This window comes from Microcebus murinus, chromosome 13 (assembly GCF_040939455.1).
Source record: "Microcebus murinus isolate Inina chromosome 13, M.murinus_Inina_mat1.0, whole genome shotgun sequence".
Classification (NCBI taxonomy): domain Eukaryota; kingdom Metazoa; phylum Chordata; class Mammalia; order Primates; family Cheirogaleidae; genus Microcebus; species Microcebus murinus.
Genome location: NC_134116.1, coordinates 42,896,417 through 42,921,997, shown reverse-complemented (window position 1 = coordinate 42,921,997; position 25,581 = coordinate 42,896,417). Strand labels below are relative to the sequence as shown.

General features: G+C 32.8%; 1 protein-coding gene across 1 annotated transcript in view; it reads right to left on the bottom strand.

Annotated features, from left to right (window-relative positions):
• The window catches only part of LOC105876427 (uncharacterized), a 52,937-nt gene that overhangs the window by 9,722 nt on the left and 17,634 nt on the right, over window positions 1–25,581 (bottom strand). The window contains exon 5 of the mRNA XM_076009391.1: window positions 9,993–10,205. Coding sequence (XP_075865506.1) covers window positions 9,993–10,205 — 213 coding nt within the window. The remainder of the gene's footprint in view (window positions 1–9,992; window positions 10,206–25,581) is intronic.

The following is a 25,581-nucleotide window of genomic DNA, read 5'->3' as shown; positions in this document are numbered from 1 at the left end:
CTATCCTTGTTCTCACATTAATGACTCTAATTTGATTTTTCTATATTCAGAAACTCTGTGGATTCACCTCTTAGCCTAAGACATACAAAATTATTATCCTTACAATGAAATAAACAGATGTTTTTAGCTTAGGAGAACAACTACAGATGTATAAGCATTTCCCAAACAATTACTAACAGTGATTTTCATTTTCATTGTCAGGTCACATTTTTGATAAAATTTTATTCTAAGCCTTCTTTGGGTTTTTTTTATTTTTTTGCTTTTAGCTGACATTTATTAAAAAAGAAAAAAAAATGGTGGTGGTGGTGAGAGTGTATTTAGGCTATCTGCCTTTTCTGTGTTTTATGGCCTCCCTAGTCAGAGTGTGAGCTTTGTATCAGAGACTCTATTAAAGTTTATAGCTCTCAGGCAAGAGAAGTACCCATACATAGTGGATAAAATTAGTTGTAAATTGAAAACTTGTTGAAGGCCTCTGATACTCACAAAATAAATGTTTCTCTTTGAAAATCCCCATTGAATTTTTTGAGGAATTATTAATTTTCCAAGCATTATTGTCATTTCCATACTTTAGGGTTAAATTTTTTTCTTAAAATATTTAAAAGAAAATTATTTAAAATATGAAAGCATTACTTTGGTAACAAATAGAATTGAGAATGCTTAGTTTTCCAATATTTTCCAGGTAATATTCGGATGGATACAGAGCAATTTAAACAATATAGTAGTGATTTATAGCCAGGTATGTTTGTCTGTAAAACAAACAAACAAGAACAAATTAGGAAATAAAGAAATAAGAAAAGAAAAAATTAAGCCCCATGCTATGAGAATGGATAAACTGCTCTGAAAGAGTGATATGTAGATTTCAGGTAAATGAATTATATAATCTATATTTGAATTGATTTTAATAAACTATTAGTGATTTGAGCAATCCAGAAATGACAATAGCACTGTTTAAAAATAAATAATTTTAATTTTTCCTGTACATAAAAACAGTATCTACCAGGTTTCATGAGATTATCAAAAGAAATATACCTTGACTTTAGAAATATTTATATGCTAGGAATGTAAAACAATTAATTTCAATGCAAATTATTTGTAAAAAAATGAACAGTAACTATAATACTCCTATAAACAACTCCATTCAGATGTTTTAATATCATACATTTCTGACAGATATTTAGGAATCTATCAAAAAAATTGCAAATTTGAAATGTGGTAAATGCTGCCAATTGGTATTACAAGAGGCTATGTTAATTTACACTCCAACCATCAGTGTGGAGAGGGTGTCAGTCACTCTATATTCTCCCCAACGTGTCGTATTATATGCTCTTTTCATTTTATCTTTTCTGGTGGTTAGGTGTTGGTATGAGATTGGAATTTATATTCCTGATGACTACTGACATCAATCATTTTCCCCAGTAGTCATGCCCATTTGCATATTATCTCTTGAAGAATTCTTATTCAAGTCTTCTGCCTAGTTTTTCTATTTTTTTTTCAATTTTTTTTTTATTATTATTATTATTTTTTTTTATTTTGGCATATTATGGGGGTACAGATTTTAAGGTTTCAATAAATGCCCATTTCCCCCCCTCCCCCCAAAAGTCTGAGTCTCCATCATGACCATCCCCCAGATGGTGCACATCTCACTCGTTATGTTTGTATATACCCGCCCCCCTCTCCCCTCCCACCTCCCCAATACCCTATTACTGTAGCACCTATGTGTCCACTTAGGTGCTACTCAGTTAATACCAGTTTGCTGGAGAATATATCTGGTGCTTGTTTTTCCATTCTTGGGATACTTCACTTAGTAGTATGGGTTCCAGCTCTAACCAGGAAAATATAAGATGTGCTATATCACCATTGGTATATGTATACCATGGAGTACTATTCAGCTCTAAGAAACAATGGTTTTTCTATTTTTATGTTCTTTTAAAAATAATTTCTAGAATTTATATGTAGGAAACAATATTTTCACTGGTGATATGTATGGCAAATATTTTACCCATTCTCTGTTTTAACTTTTTTCCTTCTTAATGGTATCTTTTGAAGATATGGTAACAGTAATACTTTTTGTCTTTATGGATGACCCTTTGTAGGTCCAGGTTAAGAAATATTTCACACCTCAATATTTTAAAGATGGTCTCCTATGTTGTATGTTAAAATCTTTATTGTTTTATGATTCATATTTAAATATAAAATCCATCTTCAGTTCATTTTTGGTGTGATATTAGACAGCAGCTAAAATTAAGATTTTTGCCTATGAGATACCCAAATGACCCAGCCACATGGTACTGACTGGCCTCTTTCCTCCCTGCCCTTCATTTCCCCTTTGCCATAAATAAGATTCCTTATATATGTGATTTTGTTTGGAGATATGCATCTGTTTCATTTGTCTACCTGTTTGTACTGTGCTGATATCACAATGTCTTAGTTAAAGTAAATTAATAGTAAGCCTTTATATATAGTTCTTCTTCAAGGCTGTTTTGGGATTTGGGGCCCTTGTCATTTTAATTTAAATTTTAGGATCAGCTTTTTAATATATGCACACCTGCATTCACACTACACAAACTATTTTTAATTTGATAAGAATTGCATTGAATCTATAAATTAACTTAGAGCAGAATTCATGTTTTTATAACATTCAGTCTTCTAATCCATGAATGTGGCATTTCCTTCTATTTATTTAAGACTGTTTAAACTTTCTTTAATAAAGTTTTATTTTCTGTTTAGATATACTGCATAGCTATTACTAGGTATTTTTTAAAGCATGGTTAATGGTAAATTTTTATACTTCATTTTGTTATTGTTTATTGCTTACACATAGGAATATAATCAATTTTATATATTGACTGTGTATTAGCAATCTTATTAACTCACTTATTAAATATAATAGCTTCTCATTAGATTACAATTAATTTATTATTAGATATCTATCATGTAAACTTGAGCACTGACACTTTTATTTGTCCCTTTCCAATTGCTATTAATTTTCTTTCCTTTTAATGCCTTATCATACTGTTTAGTTGGTCTATTAAAATGTTGAATGAAAGTGTATTACAGTCATGTTTTTATCCTCATTCTAATGAAAATCTCATAAAAAACATTTCAATATTTGACTAGTAATTTTTTTAGATAGTCATAATCAAATTAAGAAAATTAATTCATTTTCCAAGTTTGGTGAGAGTTTTTATTATTAATGAGTATTGCATTTTATTAGTTTTTGCCCTTACTCAGATAATCACTTATTTTGTCATTGGATTGCATTACATTCATTACCTTTTAACATTGAACCAAATTATTATTTCCAGAATAAACTCAAATTGGTTAAGTGTATTATTCTTTTTGTATATGTAGGATTGATCTGTTAATATCTCTTTTGAGTATTTACATATGTGTTTATGAGATAATTTCACCAACATTTTTTTCTTTTTCATATATAAGTTTTTAAAAAAACTTTAATATTCTATGAATATGTTTATTCCAACTAAAAATTGAAATAATGGTAAAAGCATATTTAAATATTTTATTTTTACAGTCTGCAGTATATATAGTGATGTCTGTCCACATTGTTCTTTCTGATATCTTTTGCATATGTCTATCAGAATTGTGAACACAATTTTTTAACAAATAGCAAAGATTATGCATATGCAATAACAGAAAAAGCAATAACAGCAACAAATGAATTAGTCTTTTCATGCTACATTCATGCCTCTGGCTCTACCAATAATCTTGAAGGAGAAAGAGAGGGAGATAGAAGAGAGGCAGGGGGAGAGGAAGCAGGAGACAAAGAAACTTATTAAAAATTTCAAAAGCTCCTATCTAACATTTTAACCTTAAACAATCCAAATTATTATTCTTTTTTTTTTCACAGAGCAATTTTTTTTTATTTCATCATATTATTATTCTTTAAAAAAATTTAGGCTCTCACATTTATCAAAACATGAGTTAATATATTAATGTGCTGCTTAAGGGCTAGGATAAGAATCAACAATTTAAGTAAAGAGTAGTCTTTCATTGTTGTCTATCTTCACAATCTAGACGTGCTATAATTCTTGAGTTATGTATACACCAAAGAGATGAAATGAGAAATTAAAGAAATGAAAGAATCCAAAATTCTATTCTTACTATATATATTAATGTTTATGATAATTTTAAAAATAATTGTTCAAGTGAGTAATGCATTTATTCCTACTTGTCTGACAGAAAATCTTAACTTTTATTATTTCATTTTTATCAAATATATGAAAACAGTAAAGCCATATCTTGACAGAAATATATTAAATCTTGTTATTTTAGATGACTTTTCCTGATATGGCTGAGGTAGATTTTGGTAGACATTGAACAAAAGTTTTATACTTATTGGAAATGGTATATCAAAGTATCTTGGTACTTATTTGTTAATAGTATTTGTGTAAGAAATGAAGATATAATGTTCAATTAATATTTTAACAGTTGTTTAGTTTTTCAGGCTCTATATATCTGGAAATTTTTCTATCTATTGAATGAATGCCTAAAATATATGGAAAGCACTGATACTGAGTGAAAGATGATGAAAATGAGCATTCACATGGAAATCCAGAAATACAAAATATAAATATATCTGTATATCTGCCTTTCCATAAGTTCATTCAAACATTCACCCATGTTTCCATTCTTCCATTAATCTTTTCCTCCACCACTTTATGTAGGTATGTATGTATGTATCTGTCTTCTATCATCTATCTATCCATTCACTTGTCCATATAATAACCTATTTAAAATTTACCTCAAGATAGTTTTCCATGAGGTAACCTTGAAGTCTGTTTTTCTTAGTATCTGACCAATTCAATAAATGCTTGCAAAGGTGTCCACTCTGTTCCGGGAATTGTACCAAGTGCAGGAATATAAAGGATGACAAGCAATCTTGGTCATTACCAGACATGAAACTAAGTTTAGTGAAAAAATTGATGTAAAATAAGTTTAATATAATATAATGTTGATTACAATATAATATAATATAATATTGATAATTGCTACAAAGATATAAAGCATCATGATTCTTCCAGGTCAATTCTGCATTATGAAATGATCTCTCTGCCAACTATAAGGAGAATAAATTAGAAGCAGCAAAGTGCATATTACCAACTCAGGGTTAGGGGGTTCCTGCTATCTGGACATCCTTATCACAGCAGGCCTCATTACTGGGATGCAAATGTAAGGGCAAAGGTGGTCCTGATCCATTATTAGCCAGAATTATGCATTTGAGCATATCTTCTGGTTCACTGCCTGGATTTCAGTTTTGTTTGTGATCTTAAAACTAGTTATTTGCCTTTTTCTTCCTATGTATTTTATAGCATAGTGTAAAATACATGCAAAATCATATTTACAGATTAAATAGATAGTTGAATGTTCTTTGTCTAATGACATGTATCTTTTGGGTTTAATTTCTCCTAGAACTCAATGCACCTTTTGGACACATTGATTTTGTGTGCCAAGATGCTTTCACTAGAGTGAGGCTCCATCACAAAATTAGCTTTCATCTGTTCCGTAAACTTTTCTACAGTTCTCATTCTCAGTCCCTGCCTTCTTACCTGCTCTGATTTGAGGTGCCAATGTTACTTGTGCTCAAGGCAGCCTGACTCTGAACAATTTTGGTATTATATAACTGTACTTAACACCATCATTATATAATATATCTACACTTCTATAAGATGTCATTGAGATATAATAAAATTTGATCTATCTCTCTATCTATAAAACAGAATCGTGCACTACTTTTGCTATTTCTAAAGCTCTGTTTGCCTATTATTACATACTAAAAAACATTATTCACATTATATGTGCAAAATAGTTCCACAGAGGCACTATTGTGTATCTTGATTTATTGGTGATTTACATGTGAAGTCATCAATATAGAAAGTATGTTATAGAAAGTGTAGAAATGCTATTAATCTGACAGGTAGTATGAGTCATGATAATGCTGTGTGCTTCTGCATTACTTAAGCTACTCCTACTCACACCACTTCTATAACTTAAAATAGCTATGCTTATTTAAATCTAATTTTGCAACATAAATGTATTCCTAGACTGAATTATTTATGCCTCTGCTCACAAACAACATTTTAATACATTATACAGTCAAGTTAGATGAGAGTATTTAGATGAAATATCATTTCATTAGCAGCATTTATATAAGATTTTCAAGGTAAAAGTAGGAGGCTCATCATATTCATCTTTTCTCTTCATTTTCCCAAGAGTTTAGCAGAGAAAATGTAAATGAGCTGTCAGCTTATTAGCAGCATTCTTTAAAAAAAAATAAATGATTGCATGTTTGTGTATAAAGATTATGTTTTTGGACTCTGACCACTGTCTTCAGTGTAACATCTGTAGTTCCTGATTTCAGTGGACTAGATGATACTAAAGTGAAAATGTGGTGAGCTTAATGCCCTTCTCTATGTGAATATAGCCGTAAAGCAATAGTCTATTTCACAGAGTAGCAATATTGTTAAACATTGTTTCTGTATTTTATCCAAACATTGGCTTAGGTTTGAACAGAGCCTGTTTACTAAAAGCTATCTTTTGCCAATGGCTTTATTATTCTAAGTAAAAACAAGTAAATATCCTTGCAAAAATGTACCAGAAATAAGAAAGAGCATCTTTCTCTCACTGACTGTACCACTTATAGGCATGAGTATAAAGGATGTGGTTCTTAATATCAAGAGGAAATTGTCATGCCATTAGTGCTATCCACCAAACAATTCTTGTTCTTCTCAGGTACAAGTTTAGGATACTGCCCTCTCACTCCCATGAAGTTTCCTATGACCATGTTGCTGGTTTGTCATTGAAGTACAAACAAAAGAGAATTATATTACTTGCAGGTAGAATCTTTAATAACCAGTGAATAATTGATACTCTCTGTTTTTTTTTTCTTTTGACACAGAGATCAGCAATGTCAATATTATAGCTTATATGTTCATTTCAGTACCAGAGTGATAATATACAAGAAGAGTGAGTTTAAAAAATGGCATCATGGTATTACATTACTGAGAGTTTTCAAGTTATTTATTACAATAGAATTACTTATCCTACTTGATTGATAAACTAATCCACCTCAATATTCACTATTCTCATTTTTCCATAGATCAGTGTGTATCCTTATATACCAGGAAATATCACCAGGAGTCTTACTAAGGACTGTCCAGTCCTCACTGCACACCATTTAATAGTTCTAAAGTATTCACAGCCATTAAAGAGAATTCAGCTACAGCCATGCCAGGAACTGTAGACATTGTTGAATTAAGCCTGAAGCCAAGGTGCCTTCCCACTCTAGTCTCTGTGCACCCGGTCATTTTTAGGAAGAGTTAAAGAACAACCTATGTTTCCTTGATACAATAGGATTATAAAAAAAATAGTATAGCCAAAGCAATCTTAAGGAAAAAGGACAAACTGGGAGGCATCAGTCTTCTTGACTTCAAACTGTACTGTAAAGCAATAATAGTTAAATCTACCTAGTAATGGCACAAGAACAGAAGCATCGATATGTGGAACAGAACTGAGATTCCAGAGATGAAACTATTTGTAAATGGTAACCTAATCTTTGACAAAGCAGACAAAAATATACTTTGGGGAAAAGATTCTCTCTTCAATAAATGGTGCTGGGAAAACTGGTTAGCAACATGCAGAAGAGCGAATCAAGATCCCAACCTCTCACCTTTCACAAAAATTCACTCAAGATGGATAACAGATCTAAACCTAAGGCATGAAACTTTAAGAATCCTAGAAGAAGATGTTGGGAATACCCTATCAAATATTGGTCTAGGCAAAGAATTCATAAGGAAGACCCCCAAGGCAATCACTGCTGCATAAAAAATAAACAAATGGGATCTGATCAAATTAAAAAGTTTCTGCACTGCCAAGGAAACAATCATGAGAGCAAATAGACAACCCACAGAGTGGGAGAAAATATTCTCTCTCTACACTTCTGATAAAGGTCTAATAACAAGAATCTATCTATAACTTAAAAGATTTAGGCCGGGCGTGGTGGCTCACGCCTGTAATCCTAGCACTTTGGGAGGCCGAGGCGGGCGGATTGCTCAAGGTCAGGAGTTCGAAACCAGCCTGAGCGAGACCCCGTCTCTACCAAAAAATAGAAATAAATTAATTGACCAACTAAAAATATATATACAAAAAATTAGCCGGGCATGGTGGCGCATGCCTGTAGTCCCAGCTACTTGGGAGGCTGAGGCAGTAGGATCGCTGAGCCCCGGAGATTGAGGTTGCTGTGAGCCAGGCTGACGCCACGGCACTCACTCTAGCCTGGGCAACAAAGTGAGACTCTGTCTCAAAAAAAAAAAAAAAAAAAGATTTAACAAGAAAAAATCAAACAACCCCATCAAGAAATGGGCAACGGAAATGAACAGAAACTTCTCCAAAGAAGACAGAATAATGGCCAGCAAACATATAAAAAGATGCTCAACATCTCTAATCATTAGGGAAATGCAAATCAAAACCACAATGAGATACCACCTAACCCCAGTGAGAATGGCCTGTGTCAAGAAATCCCAAAACAACAAATGCTGGCGTGGATGCGGAGAGACAGGAACACTCTTACACTGCTGGTGGGACTGCAAGCTAGTGCAACCTTTGTGGAAAAGAATTTGGAGATACCTCAAACAGCTAGAAATAGAAATACCCTTCGACCCAGCAATAGCATTGTTGGGCATCTACCCAAAAGAACGTAAGTCTCTCTATTATAAAAACATCTGCACCCGAATGTTTATGGCAGCACAATTCACTATTGCAAGGGCATGGAAACTACCTAAGTGCCCGTCAATTCACGAGTGGATAACTAAAATGTGGTATATGCTCACAATGGAATATTACTCAATCCTAAGAAACGACAGTGAGCTAGCACCGTTTATGCTATCCTGGATGAAGCTTAAGCCCGTAATACAAAGCAAGACGACACAAGATCTGGAAAATGGGCTACACATCTACTTGCCATCAAATCAGTACTGACTGACTAAAACTATGATGCTCAAAAATCAGTAGTGCTCAACAGGGATTTGGGGGGGAGACCCACATCTTAAGGAAGTGGCAAGCATTGTTGGGGGGAAGGGATTACATCTATCCCTTTTTAGGGAGAGGTAAAGATATACATTGTAACCAAAATGTCTACAAAAAAATCTGTAATTGGGAATCTGTCAGGTGGAAGGGAGGAAGAGGGGAATGGTATGTACTTACACAGTGGGTTTGGTGCGCACCACCTGCAGGCTGGACACGCTAGAAGCTCTGGCATAGTGGGGTGGGGGAGAGGGGGCAGGGGCAAGATATATAACCCTAACAATATCTGTACCTCCATAATATGAAATAAAAAAATACATAGTTCTAATAAGTCTGTGTTATGTTAAGAAATGTATGTCATAAAACAAAGGAGTCCCTGATTCACCTTTGACGGTTTAAAGGTGTAGTAGAACTAACAAGACAGGATGAATAGAACACTCAAAATAGCCAATATTTTAAAAAGAATTTAAATACATTCATTTTAAATAAATTACTTAAAATTTTGTTTTAAGCAAACTTTTAAAAATATATCAAGAAGAAATTTAAAGAGCAGTTAAGGATTTTGTGAAAAAAATATAGAAATTTAAGTAAATATTAGTTGGAGAAAGGAAGGGAGAAAAAAGAAAACAAGAAAGTTAGAAAATGAAAGAAAATGTGTATGAGAGAGAGAAAAAAGAAAAGGAAAGAGAAGAAAGAAAGAAAGAAAGAAAGAAAGAAAGAAAGAAAGAAAGAAAGAAAGAAAGAAAGAAAGAGAAAGAAAGAAAGAAAGAAAGAAAGAAAGAAAGAAAGAAAGAAAGAAAGAAAGAAAGAAAGAAAGAAAGAAAGAAAGACTAAAAATGTAATTCTAGGAGTTGAATTTACCTTCTTAAATTATAGTTTTTACAATCATGGAATTAGGTATCAATGTAACTTCCATTGTGTCTTTCACTAGACCAATGTCCTTGAAGTCTTACCTTTCTACATAATCTAGCAGCCGGGAACAATGATTTGAAGCAGGAGCATCATGACCTCCTACTGCGTAAAGAAAACCATCACAAGTGGCCACTCCGACACCTCCTCTCCTCTTACACATGGGGGCACACATGTTCCACTTATTTGTATGAGGATCATAATATTCCATTGAACTCAAACAGGAACTTCCATCCCGACCTCCAACTGAATATAACCTAAAAACACAATTTGAAAAACATGATTTAATATAGTCTGGATGACAAAACATAGAAAAGTTTCTTTAAAACAAATTTTCACAGTATGAGGCTCAAATCTGTTAGAAATATATTGCTACATAAGGAGATTTTGTTAAACATACTCTATCATTGATTACATATACCTAGAATTCCCATTATGTTAATCTCCAGTATACTAGATGAAATCGAAACAACTATAATTTTCTAATGCCTATTGTTCTAGAAAGGTAGATAGATGTAAACTGCTTATTGAAGAAATAATTAATGACAATATACTAATTTTAATAAATAACAAGGAATAGATATTAAAATATAGAATAAGATATAAGAAAATGACCATAATCAGAAAAAAAGAAATTGCTTGCTGATCAGTAAGTGATTTGGCAGTATGTAAATCATGCCTGCTCCTTGACATGATCCTCACAGTTTAGACTACTGTGAGGAATAGTCTGACACATATTGTCATAACAACAGCTTCCTTAATCAGTGCCTAAAGACAAAACTTTGCAGGAATAAAAGGGTGCAAAAATGCTTGCATGGTTGAAAATTGCTATAATTTACTTAATATAACCTTTTTTGCTGTAGTAATTTTATTAATGAGAAGTATGACAAGACCCCAAGAAAATAAGTTCTACATCACAAATGGTATTTACATGATTTGAAATACATTGTCTAATCCTAATAAAATAGTTTTTCCCTGTTTGATTATAGCACGAAGATTTCACCAAAGTGAGGTACAGTATTGCATTTATTTCATTACCCATTTGATCACTATATATTTTTTTATTTTTTTGAGATAGAGTCTCACTCTGTTGCCCTGGCTAGAGTTCCATAGCATCAGCCTAGCTCACAGCAGCCTCAAACTCCTGGGCTCAAGCAATCCTCCTGCCTTAGCCTCCCAAGTAGCTGGGACTACAGGCATGTGCCACCATGCCCGGCTAATTTTTTATATATTTTTAGTTGGCCAATTAATTTCTTTCTATTTTTAGTAGAGATGGGTCTTACTCTTGCTCAGGCTGGTCTCAAACTCCTGAGCTCAGACGATCCGCCCACCTCTGCCTCCCAGATAGCTAGGATTACAAGTATGAGCCACCGCGCCCAGCCTGATGACTATATATTTTTGAATGCTTAGTATGTTCCACACACTGTCCAAAGTTTTATAAATATATTCATGAACAAAACAGGAAAAAAAAACAAACCTGTACTCAATTCTACTGAGGTAGGGATAAACATAATATACAAAATAAACATATACTACTGCAAGGTGATACTAATACAATGGACATAGAGAAAGCCCAGAAGTAGAATTAGAAGTACAACTGGTAGGAGTAGAGATTGTGGTTGCGATTTTAAATAAATAGCCAGAAAAGATCTCCTTGAGAAGGTGATGTTTACACAAAGACCTGAAGATGGTAGTAGCGATTGGAAGTGAGTTGAGGAATATCTTGGGAAAGAAGAGTTGGGGCCCAGTGCACAATGAGTGAAAAGTTTCAGGAGCAGCAAGAAATCCAGTGTTGTTGGAGCAGAGATTGAGGGTGGTGTGGCATTTAGGTGAGGGGTGGTGGTTCAAGGTGAATAGCAGCTAACACAGGTGGCGGTACACATTTCTTCTAAATGAAAAGGGAATCCATACGTTTTTTTTTGAGTAGAGGGATATAGTTCATGTTTTAACAAGATTAGATGTTGTGGAATTCTTCTTTACTATGGACTATGGAAATTCTTCTTTACTATTATCTCTAATATATTGATAAATAGACTTACTTCTATAGTTACTAGTTTCTAAATAAATGTATAGGAAAGGCAGTAGTATATAGCGTAGCATAAAAATAAAATCAATCAGGTCTTAGATTTATAAATTCCCACTCTAATATCCTTCAGTAACTCTAAAATAAGATGTTTAAACTTATTTCAAATCCTGGTTACATTTTTAAGTTGTTTATGTTTCTCATAATGTCTGCCATGATAAAATGTTTCTGATTGCCCAAGTGTTCCCTTTATGGATGTAATGCCTCTTTGCTTGATTAATCACAAGTTGTCTACTAGCTTGCAATCTTGTAATATGTTAAAATTAACCAATAGGAGCAGTTTAAAGACAAGTAATGGACAATTTTGCTTGCAAAAGCACCCAGAAGTGAAATAATTATTCACTGAGATTTTTTTTATCCTAAACACTTCATGAAATCTGAATCTTGTTTATTTCCATATTTCATTTAAATTAGAGTTCTAACTACAAATAAGTATGCTATAAACTTAAGTATTATTAAAACGGAGCTAAGTGTGTTTGCAGGGACATCACTTATTGTGTATCTTTATGCAAGACACCTAGCACATTTTCTAGTGCATGTTTTACACGTAAAATGGTATCATCTTCTTATTTTCTATTGCTTGAAAGGAAATATTGACTTCAACGTGCTTTATATATTCATACACATTATATTGATAAGTTATAGTATTGAGTTATCTAAAGCCAATATTGTTGATAACTGATGATAAAATAGTTTTAAGCAATAATATACTTATTTTCTTTTTCTGAAATTGTTAAAAATTATACAAACATATACCAAAATGTGTATAAAAAGTAATGATAACATACAGCATACCAAGATTAATCATGAAGAAATAGAAAGACTGAACAGAACATATCTAATCTAATATCAAACCAGATATAATTCTGTTCAGATTTTGGAAATTGAATCAGTGATCAAAACTTTGCAACAGTGAAAACTAAGCACCACATGTACTCACCAGCAAACCAGTTGGTTCCACTGATCAACACCTAAGTGCGCATACAGGAATAAAATGTATTGGGTGTTGGGAAGACAGGAGGGGGAAGGAGGGGAGGGGTATATACCATACATAAGGAATGCAATATGTACCATCTGGGGGATGGGCATGCTTGAAACTCTGACTCTGGGGGGGGGCATGAATAGGGGGGAAGGCAACACACATAACCTAAACATTCGTACCCCCATAATATGTTGAGCTAAAAAAAAACAAAAAAATACTTTGCAACAAAAAAGAGCCAAGGAGCCAAGAGTTATATGAAAAAATACTCACCAATACTAACCATCAAAGAAATGCAAGTCAAAGCCATAATGGGATATCACCTCAACCCAATTAGAATGGCTATAATTAGCAACACTAAAAATAACAAATGCAGATGAAGATGTGGAGAAAGGAGAACTCTTATACATTGTTGGTGGCAATGTAAATTAGTACAGCCATTATAACAACAATATAGAGGTTTCTCAAAAATTAAAAATAGATCTACGATATGATCCAGCAATCTCCCTACTGTGTATATATTCAAGGAAATGAAATCAGTACATAAAAAGAGACAACTACACTCCTATGTTTACTGTATCACTATTCATAATAGCCAAGATATGGAATCAACATAAATACTCATCAACAGATAGATAAAGAAAATGTGGTGTATATTTGCAGTCAATCCTATTCAGTCATAAAACAAGATCAAATCCTATTATTTGTGACAACATGGATGAGCCTGGAGGACATTATGTTAAGCGAAATAAGCCAGGCACAGAAAGGCAAATACTATCTGATATCACTGGTGGAATCTAAAAAATTTGATCTCACAGAAGTAGAGAGGAAAATAGTGGTTACCAGAAACTGGGGAGAACAGGGAGGAAAGGGATACAGGAAGAGGTTGGTCAACTGGTATAATGTTATAATTAAGAGAAATATGATTTGATACTCTATTATTAATACATAGTAGCGTGACTATAGCTAACAATAACACATTGTACATTTTGAATAGCTAGAAGAGAAGATTTTGAATATTCTCACAACAATAAAATGATAAATGTTTAAGATGATGGATGTGCTAAATTACCTTAATATGGTTATTACACAATGTATACCAGTATTGAAAAATCATATTGTACCCCATAAATATGCACAATTATTATGTGTCAATAGAAAAGAAAGAAAGAAAGAAAGAAAGAAAGAAAGAAAGAAAGAAAGAAAGAAAGAAAGAAAGAGAGAAAGAGAGAGAAGGAAGGAAGTAAGAAAGAGAGAGAAAGAGAGAGAAGGAAGGAAGGAAGGAAGGAAGGAAGGAAGGAAGGAAGGAAGGAAGGAAGGAAGGAAGGAAGGAAGGAAGGAAGGAAGGAAGGAAGGAAGGAAGGAAGGGTGAGGAAAGGAGGAGAGAGGAAGGAAAGGAAGGAGGGAGGAAAGGAGGGAGAAAAGAATAAAAGAAACAAGGAAGAAAGAAAGAAAAAGTAAAGCCAAAGATTAGATGGCTTCATTGGTAAATTCTCACAAACACTTAAAGAATAATTAACATCAATCCTTTCAAATTCTTCCATAAGTTGATGAGGAGGGAACACTTCCAAACTCATTCTATGAGGCTAGAATTACTCTAATACCAGAGCCAGACAAAGATAGCACAAAAAAAGAAAACTAGAGGCCAACATCTGATGAATATACATGCAAAAATCCTTCTCGTAATATTAGCAATTCGAATCCAACAGCACATTAAAAGAATCATACATTACGATCAAGTGGGATTTATACCTGAGATACAAGGATGATTCATATTAACTGAATAAAACATAAAATCCCATGATCACTTTAATAGATGCAGAAAAATCATTTCATAAAATTTAGCACCCTTTAATAATAAAAATTCTCAACAAACTAGGAATAGGAAAAAACTGCCTCAACAAAAATATTAATTGGGATGTCATATATTAAACTAATTTTTCCCAATGAAGAATCTACTTACTATGTAGGAGGAATGAGTGAAGTAAGAAATATTCTGTATTTTTTCTACCTCAGTGTTTAAGAAAGAACATGTTATGATAATTAAACATACTGCTTATATGATAGAAATTAAATACTTAACCTCTGAGCCTACTTTTTAGCTAATAGCATGTTTATTAGAATAAGTTTTCTTTGGAATAATATTTTCCTACAACGTTCACAGTTTATCATATCATTGACTTCTTTGATATAAGTAAGTACACATTTTTTAAATTCTCCCCTAATAAAATCTAGTAATATAGGGGTTTATATACACAAGAAGTGTATGTAATGTAATGCCTTGATAAAAATGAGATATTTGGCACTTTTTTGTGTAATATATGCATGATATATGCTGTTATTTTATAAATTACTTACTGAACTTTGTTATCAATAGTTTCTTTCATTTGGTATTTAGTGTGTCCTTTTCATGTCATTCATAGGCTGATATGTTCTACAGAGTAAAAATGAAATTTTAATAATATAAGATATATATTAGTACTAAGGCAGTTAATGCTCTGAATTAATAATACCAATTAATACTAGAGCAAAATTAGTTGAAATAGGTTGAATTTTTTCTCAAGAAGGAGCTTGAAAAAAAAATGAAAAAAGTGGAATTTGTATAAAAGAAATATAGTGTCCTTTTGGACTGCTTCATGAATCTATTACTAAAACCAACATGGGAAGCATAGATTCAGGGCAGTAAAAAGGAAAATAATGAATAGATGTGTTCCAATATTTGAAAAAAATTATGCATTTTATGAATGCATATTATCAAGCAGCATTGTCTGCAATCCATTTATTTATGAACATAAATTGACTAAGAATTAGAATGTAAAATAACTAACAGCATCAATAATAACAATTACTATAAGTATTCTTAAAGTGTAAAAATCACCAAGGAATAGAAATAAGAGACTGAGCAGTTAGAATAAATGCTGCAATGTACATACAAAACTTCATGAACAATTATAAAAGATTATTTTCCCAGATCTTCCCTCACCATGTATTTACTCATAAGTTTAGACTGATTCCTTGCTTTCTTTAACAACAATGACAAATTAGATGTTGAGAATCTGAAGAGCAGAGAAGAATCTCATGATGGAAGTCAACATATTGATAACATAGGAAGTGGCAGCTGACAGTTTCACAGCAATAAAAGAAACATGACATTTTAATGTACAGTTGAAAGATGAGTAAAAATTGGTTAGTTGAAGAAATAGGGGGTCAGCATTACATACAGGGAAGGCATTATATGCAAAGACAAGAAAAGACAAGAGGCATGAAAGGTCAGAGCAAGTGACAAAGAGTGACAGGTATGTCATATTGATGGAAGGGACAGTAGTGAAGGATAGGAAAAAAGAGATGCAGCTGGTAGGTTGAAGAGGTTAGATTGAGAATGAAGAGGGTTGGATGTCATGCTATGGACTTGGGGTTTCATTCTGAGGAAATGAGAAAAGGACAGAAAATAACAATTCTTAAGAACTGTCAGGTTCATAGCTCAGTTTGCTGTGAATATTGACCAGCATATCCCTTGCATGCCAGGAATTGACAAGTGATCCAGAAATATCCTTGGTTAAGTAAAATTTTCTAGCACTTGTTGAGAATTGCAAGAATCTTAGTCTTCCCTAGTATTTTACCTAATTTATGTGTTTAAACAGTAAACAGATGAGCTTTACCTAACATTTGGCAATCAGGTTTCAATATTTTCTGCCCTAGTAGTGCCCTTCTAAATTAGTGTCACATATTCAGTATTCTACGATATACACTATAGAAATTCAAGAAAAAATGTTGTATCAGTCAGAATGTGGGCTCCAGTGTTTTCTAAAAAGTGTTTTTATAACTGTTGAGACCATAACTGCATCTCTAGAGTATTATACTTTGAAGAGTTTGAAATTTTATCCTACTTGCAAGCTAACAAATCAGCCTGCCACGGTTTCATAGATCCTGACAGAAGAAACAAGATTCATGGGTGAGAAATAAATGACTTTATCATTTATAGTACAATAGGCAGCATGAATTTCATGGTCATGTTGGTTTTTCTTGTTTTCCTGAGTCATACCAGGGTGATTCAGAGTGACCCAGGGAAATATTGCACTTGCAGTAGGTTTGTTTCACATCTGAGAAAGCTCAGGTTTAGGAAATACTAATCCTTTAAAGGGGACTGCCAGCAAACCTGGCCAACCTTTGCTCTGAAGGAAGACATTATCTTTATGATTCTGCTCAAGGAACAAATCCTTGCTTTGTAACCCAAAGGAAGACACTCTATATTCCAACTCTCTTTGATTTACAAATATCCTGAGAATATTATGTGAATAAAAGTCACCAATACTTCTTGCTTGGAAAATGTGCAGTATTGCTGAAACCTCATGAAAAATTGTCTACTAACCTTCTTGTTCTGATATTCCAAGGTGGAATCTCAGCTACCATAACCATGATTCAAATAGCAGGATGAAGTTTTTTGTTTTTTTTTTTTTTGAGACAGAGTCTAGCTTAATTGCCCAGGCTAGAGTGAGTGCCGTGGCGGCAGCCTAGCTCACAGCAACCTCAAACTCCTGGGCTAAAGCAATCCTTCTGCCTCAGCCTCTCAAGTAGTTGGGACTACAGGCATGCGCCATCATGCCCAGCTAATTTTTTCTATCTATATTAGTTGGCCAATTAATTTATTTCTATTTATAGTAGAGACGGGGTCTCACTCTTGCTCAGGCTGGTTTAGAACTCCTGACCTCGAGCAATTCACTCGCCTCAGTCTCCCAGAGTGCTAGGATAGAATGAAGTATTGAAGGAAAGTTGGAAGAAGGAGCACAGTCTCTCCTTTAAGAGTATATCTTTCATGTTACAGAACTCATTTCTCACATTTCATTGGTCAGAACTTAGACACATGACAATATCTAGTTTGTAAGATGCTAAAATATGATGCTTTTATTTTTGGTGGCCATATACCTCACGAAAAATTAGTGCTTATATTGTCATATAAAAAGGAGTGAATGAGTATTGGGAGATAATTATCAATTTCTGCTGTAGCACTAAATCATTTCTTACCCTATGTGCCATTGTGCACTCATGTTCGCCTAGGTAGATTTTCACTACATATGCAGAGTTATTTCTACTCACCTCTCGTTAATTAATTGAGGTTGTGTCTGTCTCCACTATAATGTTTTTTCTGATCCCACTTTGTTTCCCCAAGTTCCCTAAAATTCAACTTTATTTATAATTTGTATCCTAAGTAATTTACTATTTCACATAGTTTGTCAACAAAACATACTTCAAGGACCGCTACAGAAACCACTTATAACACCATTATCTAAAGACTAGAATGTTTTGCTAATTAGCTTGTGATATTGAATATAATTTTCACTCACTATATTTGGTTACCCAGAAAGAAGCTTTAGGCATCCTTCTGTTCATAATAAAAGTATTAGAATCCCACTACTCCAGCAGTATTAACACCTCTGAAGCAACTCTCGACATCCAGAATTTAGCTTGCTCCTTTGTTTCACAATTAATGGAGAACTCTTTCATCTGATCCTATGAGAAAGCTTGTAAAGCCTTCTATCGGATTAAACTTGCATCTGCCTTTCAGTGAACCTTTTCATGGAAGGTACTTGTTAGAATGCCTCACAGGCCAGTGAGCAGGATTTTACTAACTTTAGAACTCTAGGTTGTGTGACTGCCTTTTGTTTCTGCTTGCTAAGAAATGTTGGTGCCCGCTGAAAACTCAGCCTGAGACTTGCTCCCATTGTAACAGATGGGTGGTAAGTGAGGGTGTGGGCTCAAGCCTGATAGAGCCCATTTACCCCTATTTATTAGCACATACTAATATTTACTAAAGGACTCTGACAATTGTAAACATGTAAACTAATTTATGTCAATTTAAAACATCCTCAAATTTGGTAGAATTCCCCAACCCCAAGCCTCGTCACTTCAATCTTAATCCCTCCATGTTTCCTCACCAACTCCCACTCTCCACCTATTATAATTGCACAGTTTTCTTTTTGTTGCTGTTGTTTCCTAATTTCCTTTAATATAAGCTCTCTGAGGGCAGATTTTATTTATCTTCTCTGATATATCACCACGGGGAGGACATTTTTTGTGAAATTTAAAACAAGGAATGAAGTATTTCTTTCCAATTCTAGAAAAAAGGCAATTCATCTATGGAAACTTGTCAATGAAAAAGCACCTGTTTAAGTTCCACTGAAGCAAGACTTTGACAAATGGCAGAGAAAAGCATTAATCATGTGTCCTGGGAGCACAAAAGAATGAAAGAAGGAAGGCTTAATTTTAGCTGTGTGGATTCAAAAGGGGGTCATGGAAACAGTACAGATTAAAATAGGCTTTGGATGGTGGAAAATATTATAAATTATCATTTAGATTTTAGGCAAAGCAAATATTAATATAATTTTAATACTTCCTGATACTATTGTTCTCACATACAATACACTAAATCCTGTTAGTAATGATCTTGCCACATGGAACTTAATGTACAGAGAGAACTAGAGTTCTGTTGAGTTTATCAATCTAGAAAGTTTTCATATATATTCATAGATCAGGTGAATATCCAAAGGGGGAAACTAAGTGAACATTCATAAATTATTCAGAAAAAAAAAACAATGGAAGAAGAATCTAGGCAGAAAGTTAAGTATGTGAACCAAAAGAGTGTGAACAATCAAGGCATGTTCAGGGAATCGTAGTAATTGGTATGGCTGGGACATTAGGTACTAAAAGGCAGGTGGTGAGTAAAAAAAACTGGAGAAGAAAGATGAGGCTAAATCATTAAGGGTACCATATTCTAGACTCAGGAGTCTGGCAGTGACTATGCACAAATAGGATATCAAAATGAGTTGTTTGCTGTTGCAATACATTGTAATTCTGAGACATAATTTATCAAGTTATCTCTTTGAACCACTAGAATATATCTTAGCCAGTCAACTATTGTGATGAAATTCTAATAATTTTATAGTTTCTTTGAGCAATAATAAATTATTCTTCAGTCAGTGAATATTTATAAAATTGGAATGCAACCATATCACTGTTCATTTTAAACCTTTTACAATATTCTTACCTTAGTCAAGTTGCTATATGACCTGGGGCTTGCTGTTCTATCCAATTTTTGTGGGCCACTCTCTCTCATCATGTTCCAGCCACATTTAACTTTTCCACCTTTTGTTTGCATTTCATGTTCAGGGAACTGACACAAATTTTTCTTTCTCATTGGAATGTTTCCTCACTTCCTAGAAATCTGATAAGTCAATCAAGTCCCAGCTTAAAAATTATTTCTTCCAGTAGGCAATTTAGAAATCTGAGCCCATCAGTAGTTCCAAGTGAGAGTCCATAAACAAGAAATTTCTTCTTATAAAAATTGTAATTGATAAATAATAATTCTATATATTTATGGGGAATATGCAATATTTCAATACCTGTATAGAATGTGCAATGATCAAATCAGAGTAATTGACATATCAATCACTTCAAACATTTATCATGTGTTGGGAAAATCCTTTCTTATAGCTATTTTAAAATATACAATAAATTATTGTTAACCATAGTTACTCTGCTGTTTTATAGAACACAAAGTTATTCCTCCTATCTAACTGTAATTTCGTATCTGTTGACCAACCTCTTTCTACCCTACTTCCCTGCTACCCTTCCCAGCCTCTGACAAAAATCTCCTGAGCCCATTAGTACCCCAAAGTGAATATGCTTATTTAGTAAATAAGCAATTTCTTTTCTTTCCCTAGTTTTTAAATGTGTAAATCTAAGATAGATTAAAGCTTATGCCATTTGTGGTGTCATCTTTAAGAAAAAGAATAGCAAAATTTGAATACAAAATAGTGACAGGGTCTCAGAGGACACATTGCAAGTAATGGGCTTTAAGGCTTAAAGCCCTGTGCTAGGTACTGGGACATAATAGGAAAAACAACAGACACAAATCTTGCTGTTATGATCCTTTAAACTGTATGCTTCAGACTGAACAGAAATTACAACTGCTTTGTCAGGATTATTAACATGAGGTTTTGATTAAATGAGTAAGTCCATTTTGCCATGGCAAATCATTAAACAGACTCACTTATTTTATGTTTTATAGATTCTCTAGGGATGGTATCATATATTTTTTAAAATTCAAAACTATGTATAGATATGCTCTGACAATATCAGTATCTGCTTTGTGAGCAAACTGAGGAGATTGAAAGAAAAACCACAGACATTCTAGCTAAAATGTAAAGTTTGAAAGAACCAAGCCAAGGCAGGGATCAAAGAAGACACATAAAGAACCACTAACGTGTATACGTATTGTTTGAAGAGTCTGAGGTTGTATTTGGCCAACCAGCACAACACAATGTCTACTTAGTGTTTTCTTGTATTTTCTTTATTTACCAAGTAAGTCTTTGGCTGTGCTGGCCTAAGATGACACATCTACCCCTTGGCTTAATCCGTCTTACTGGACGACTGACAAAATTTGTTACATGAAATTGATATAATTTTGCTCTGAATCCATCAGAACATATTCATCAATTTTAAGCCATAAGCCAATTTCTTGTTTTTTCTAATACAAATGGTATCATTAATAACCCAAATTTAAGAGGGTCTGTTCATTGTTTTTTGTTAGTCTTCACTGGGAAAATTATTCTAAATAATATTCAGAGGATTAACAGCCAGGTTAGAATGACACATTAATGATATGTAAAAATAAAACAAAAGGAAAAATCATGTCAGTAGAGGTGAGGAAAAAAATAAAAAGCTGTCAGAGGGTGATGTTCAAACAATTTTTTTTTGCAGTGGGTCTGAGGTAAAAGGTTGCCTTCTAATGAATGATTATGTTTCTGCCTGAGTGACACAGGAAAAGTACCTAGACACTAATAGTCATCAAACCACAGAATTTTGAGTTCATTAAATCACACCCAGGAGAAGGAAAAAGATGTTGAAAAAGGAGGTATACTCTTTCTACTTAAAGGAAAAAGGTTATTTGAAGTAAAAAAAATGAAATCAAAACATTTTCTTGGAATAGGATTAACATTTGTAAGAAGTACTTAATTAAAATGTCAATAATTTCAAGAATAAAAACTTTAAATAGTACTAATATCACACTCTGATAGTTTTATAAAGAATGATATTATAGCAAAACAAGATTTTTAAAAGATATTATGTATCCTAGCTGACCAAAATATATGACAGGATAAAAATCCTAGATAATGAATTCTATGTATAGCCAATTTACAAAAGGCATGAGAAGAAACTAGATAGACAAATCAGTTATAATAACATGGGGAAAAAGTTGCCACAAGACTCTCCCTTAAATGTTTTATGTATTTATTTCTGATTAAGATTGGAGGATATTTATAACAAAATATACATATTTAAGGATATTTTAAAGTAAAGTCATAATGAAGAATCACAAACTATAATGCAGGATAATTATCAAAAAATCTAGAAAAGATAAGTAATGTGTTAAAATTCTAATGTGTATGTGTGTGTTTTCATTATAGAATAATGTGACAAATGAATAAGAGTGAGGGGCAAGGATATTTCTTATCTATTTTCAGCAAATTTGCTGTATCAATGATACATATACATTTACTAAATAATACAGAGAATGGATTTATTAGTATCAATGTAAGTGATAAGAAAAAAGTCACTAAACAAGCTGATGAACTGTTACTTACATATAATTATTAGAAAAGTAAACAAGCAAAAAATATGATTTCCTCTATTAGAATTACAAAAATTAACATCCATTCTATTATTGTTAGTTTTACTATCTATGAAGAAATATACCCATGAGATAGTTTTTCTTTTAATATTTAATATAGAAGACTGTGAAATTTTACTGTTAATTTCCAAATTAAATGATATTTTATAGAAACATATTATAATGTTCAAAAATAAAATCTCTTTCAAGAGAAAAGATACAGGCAGAAGATATTAATACTATATACATTCTCTACTGATTAAAATGACAATATTAACACAAATGAAAATATGTTTTCTATGACAGATGTTACGAGGTAAAACAAATAAAAGTATTAAAAAGGGAATAAGAAGTGGATGTAACTATTTCACATAGAAACAATTCCAAGAAATTTGTTTTAGATAACTTACAGGTGAGATAAGACTAAAAGTTGGTAATGAGAATAGTTTAATTCCCTCTTCTGACAAATCTGTGTCCTAACAGAATGACTGTTAACAGAATGACTCTCTTAACCATTCTTCATGTAGCATCCAACGCCAGGTGCTATATGTAATTTTAACTTCTTTCAAATCCTACACATCAGCTTTCCAAGGCAGCATTGATTGTAGGATTCTGAGTCTTTCTCAACAACCAAAGCCAAAAGAAATCTAGGATGAATGTTTACAGATATTATTTAATATGGAAAGTGGTACTAATGGAAAGTTTTACAGAGAAAACTTTGCTTCTGAAAAGGAGCTTTCCTAAACACACACAAAAAAGCTAAATTGACAGGTAGCTATTTGCTTTGGAATTTGGTGATTCTGGTTCACCTTTCTTTTTATCTAATTAATAGATTTTGAAAATAATAATGGATATTGACATTAATTGTACTTCTAGCAAAGCATTTGAGAGTAGAATTTTGAAACCAATTAAACATACTGTGAATTAAATTAAGGAATTGAAATACTCTGTGAAAGGGCAAATCACAATTAGCACATAGGAAAACAAAACAAAGTACAATAAAGTATGAATAAGTCTTTGAATGACATAAATACACCTTATTTTCCAAGCAAGAAAGTGTACACTTTAAAACTTATGTTTTATGTGAAAAATATGAATTCATGCTCTCCAAAAATTTTATAAAATATACATTTGGTGATATAAGACATTTTTAAGATGAGATGATAACATACTCAATTGAAATAAGATTTTTTTATGGAAAGGGAAGAGTCAAAAATACTATGTAAGAAAAATTGATATGCAAAAATTTTATGTCTGTATTGGAAAAAATAGAGATCATAGACAAACTGGCATTGATTGAATCTACGATGTAGAAAAAAAATTCTGGGTTAAGAAAAAGAAATAAAATATGTTGGAAGAGAAGACATTTCTGGGAAAAAAAAATCAGTACTTAAATATATTTGGAATCATTAACATAAGTACATACTGAAATATACATCCCAATCAAAAGGGAACAATTAAATAAGTCTTAGTAGATAGAAACTTTCTGAAGCAAAAGAAAGACATAGTTGAGATTGTTAAAATGAATCTCCAAGTACTAACTTAAAAGAGGAAAAAGTAGCCATCAGATTGTACCCTGGGAAACATTTTGAATTTGAGAAGGATGTGCCCGTTTTTGAAGCTCTGGAAATCACTTTTCTGCTTCGTCATCTGGTTCACTGTTAGGATCTGACATTACAAACCAGCAGACTGAAAAACTAGAGGAAGAGGAAGAGTCTTGCTCCTTTTTGTTTTCTATTTCTGTGAGTGTCACCATCCTTTTCTCACTGCAGAAGTAACAGTTATTCTGTAGCATCAGACACATAGAGTTTACAGTTTTTCCAAAACTTGCAGCCAGTTTCATTGAGACCACTCAGAACCGTTAGCATCAGCAGATTGGCACCTTTTCCTCAGACCTCTGGGTCTCAGGCCAAGGGAATTCTCTTTTGTGCTAAGATAGCAGGTCCAGTTAAGCAATGGCCCAAATCACAGATGTCTGAGTTTCAGCTGCACTGCACCTTTTCTCCAACTCTGTAAATCTTAAAAATTTCAACCTTTTCTTTCAGTTCTCCAGTCCCAGGGGTGATACCTATTTCCTTGAGTTCATATATTTATAATAAAATGTTCTCTTATTGAAGTTTTGGTTAACTAGTAAATTTTTATACCTATTTAACAAAACATTTTATTAAATTATCTTTGTTTAGAATAACTCATAAATGATTTATATAAAAGATGAAAAAAAATCACTGGGAATAAACATCTTCCTTCCCCGCTCAGGAAAGGAAGGTAAAAATATAAGAAATAATAGTAACTGAATTTTAAAGATACAAAGTGGAGACATTAAGCTACTAAAGCTAATTTGCAAACAATGCAAAAAGACATCTTTTAGACATAAAATCTAATAAATTATATAATCAATTCATCCTTCCTGGAAAGTAATAATAATAACAATAAAATGATGCATTCTTCTGTAAAGGATTACTTTTCAGAATATAAGAACAAATCCACAAAACAAAATGAAAAAGAGTACAGGTGAATAGAAACAAGGAAAAGACTTGAAAATATACTTCCAAAAGAAAATATACAAATGGCTAATATATATACAAAAGTTGATCAATCTCATCAGTTATTAGAGAATGTGATCAAAATAAATAAAAGACTAATGTTACCAAGTGAGTAGGGTGTGGTGCATTTGGAATTCAAATAAACTGTTAATGTGTAGATAAAGTAGGAAAACCACTTTCAAAAAATTTTGAGCAGTATCTACTAAAGCTGAACGAAAGAATACTATAAAGCCTAGCAATTTCAGTTCTAGGTACACATCCAGCTAAAATGTGTACATATGTTCATCAAAAGACCTAAACAAGGATGTTCATAGCAATATTGTTCTTAATAGTCAAGAAGAGAAAAATACTGAAATGCCCA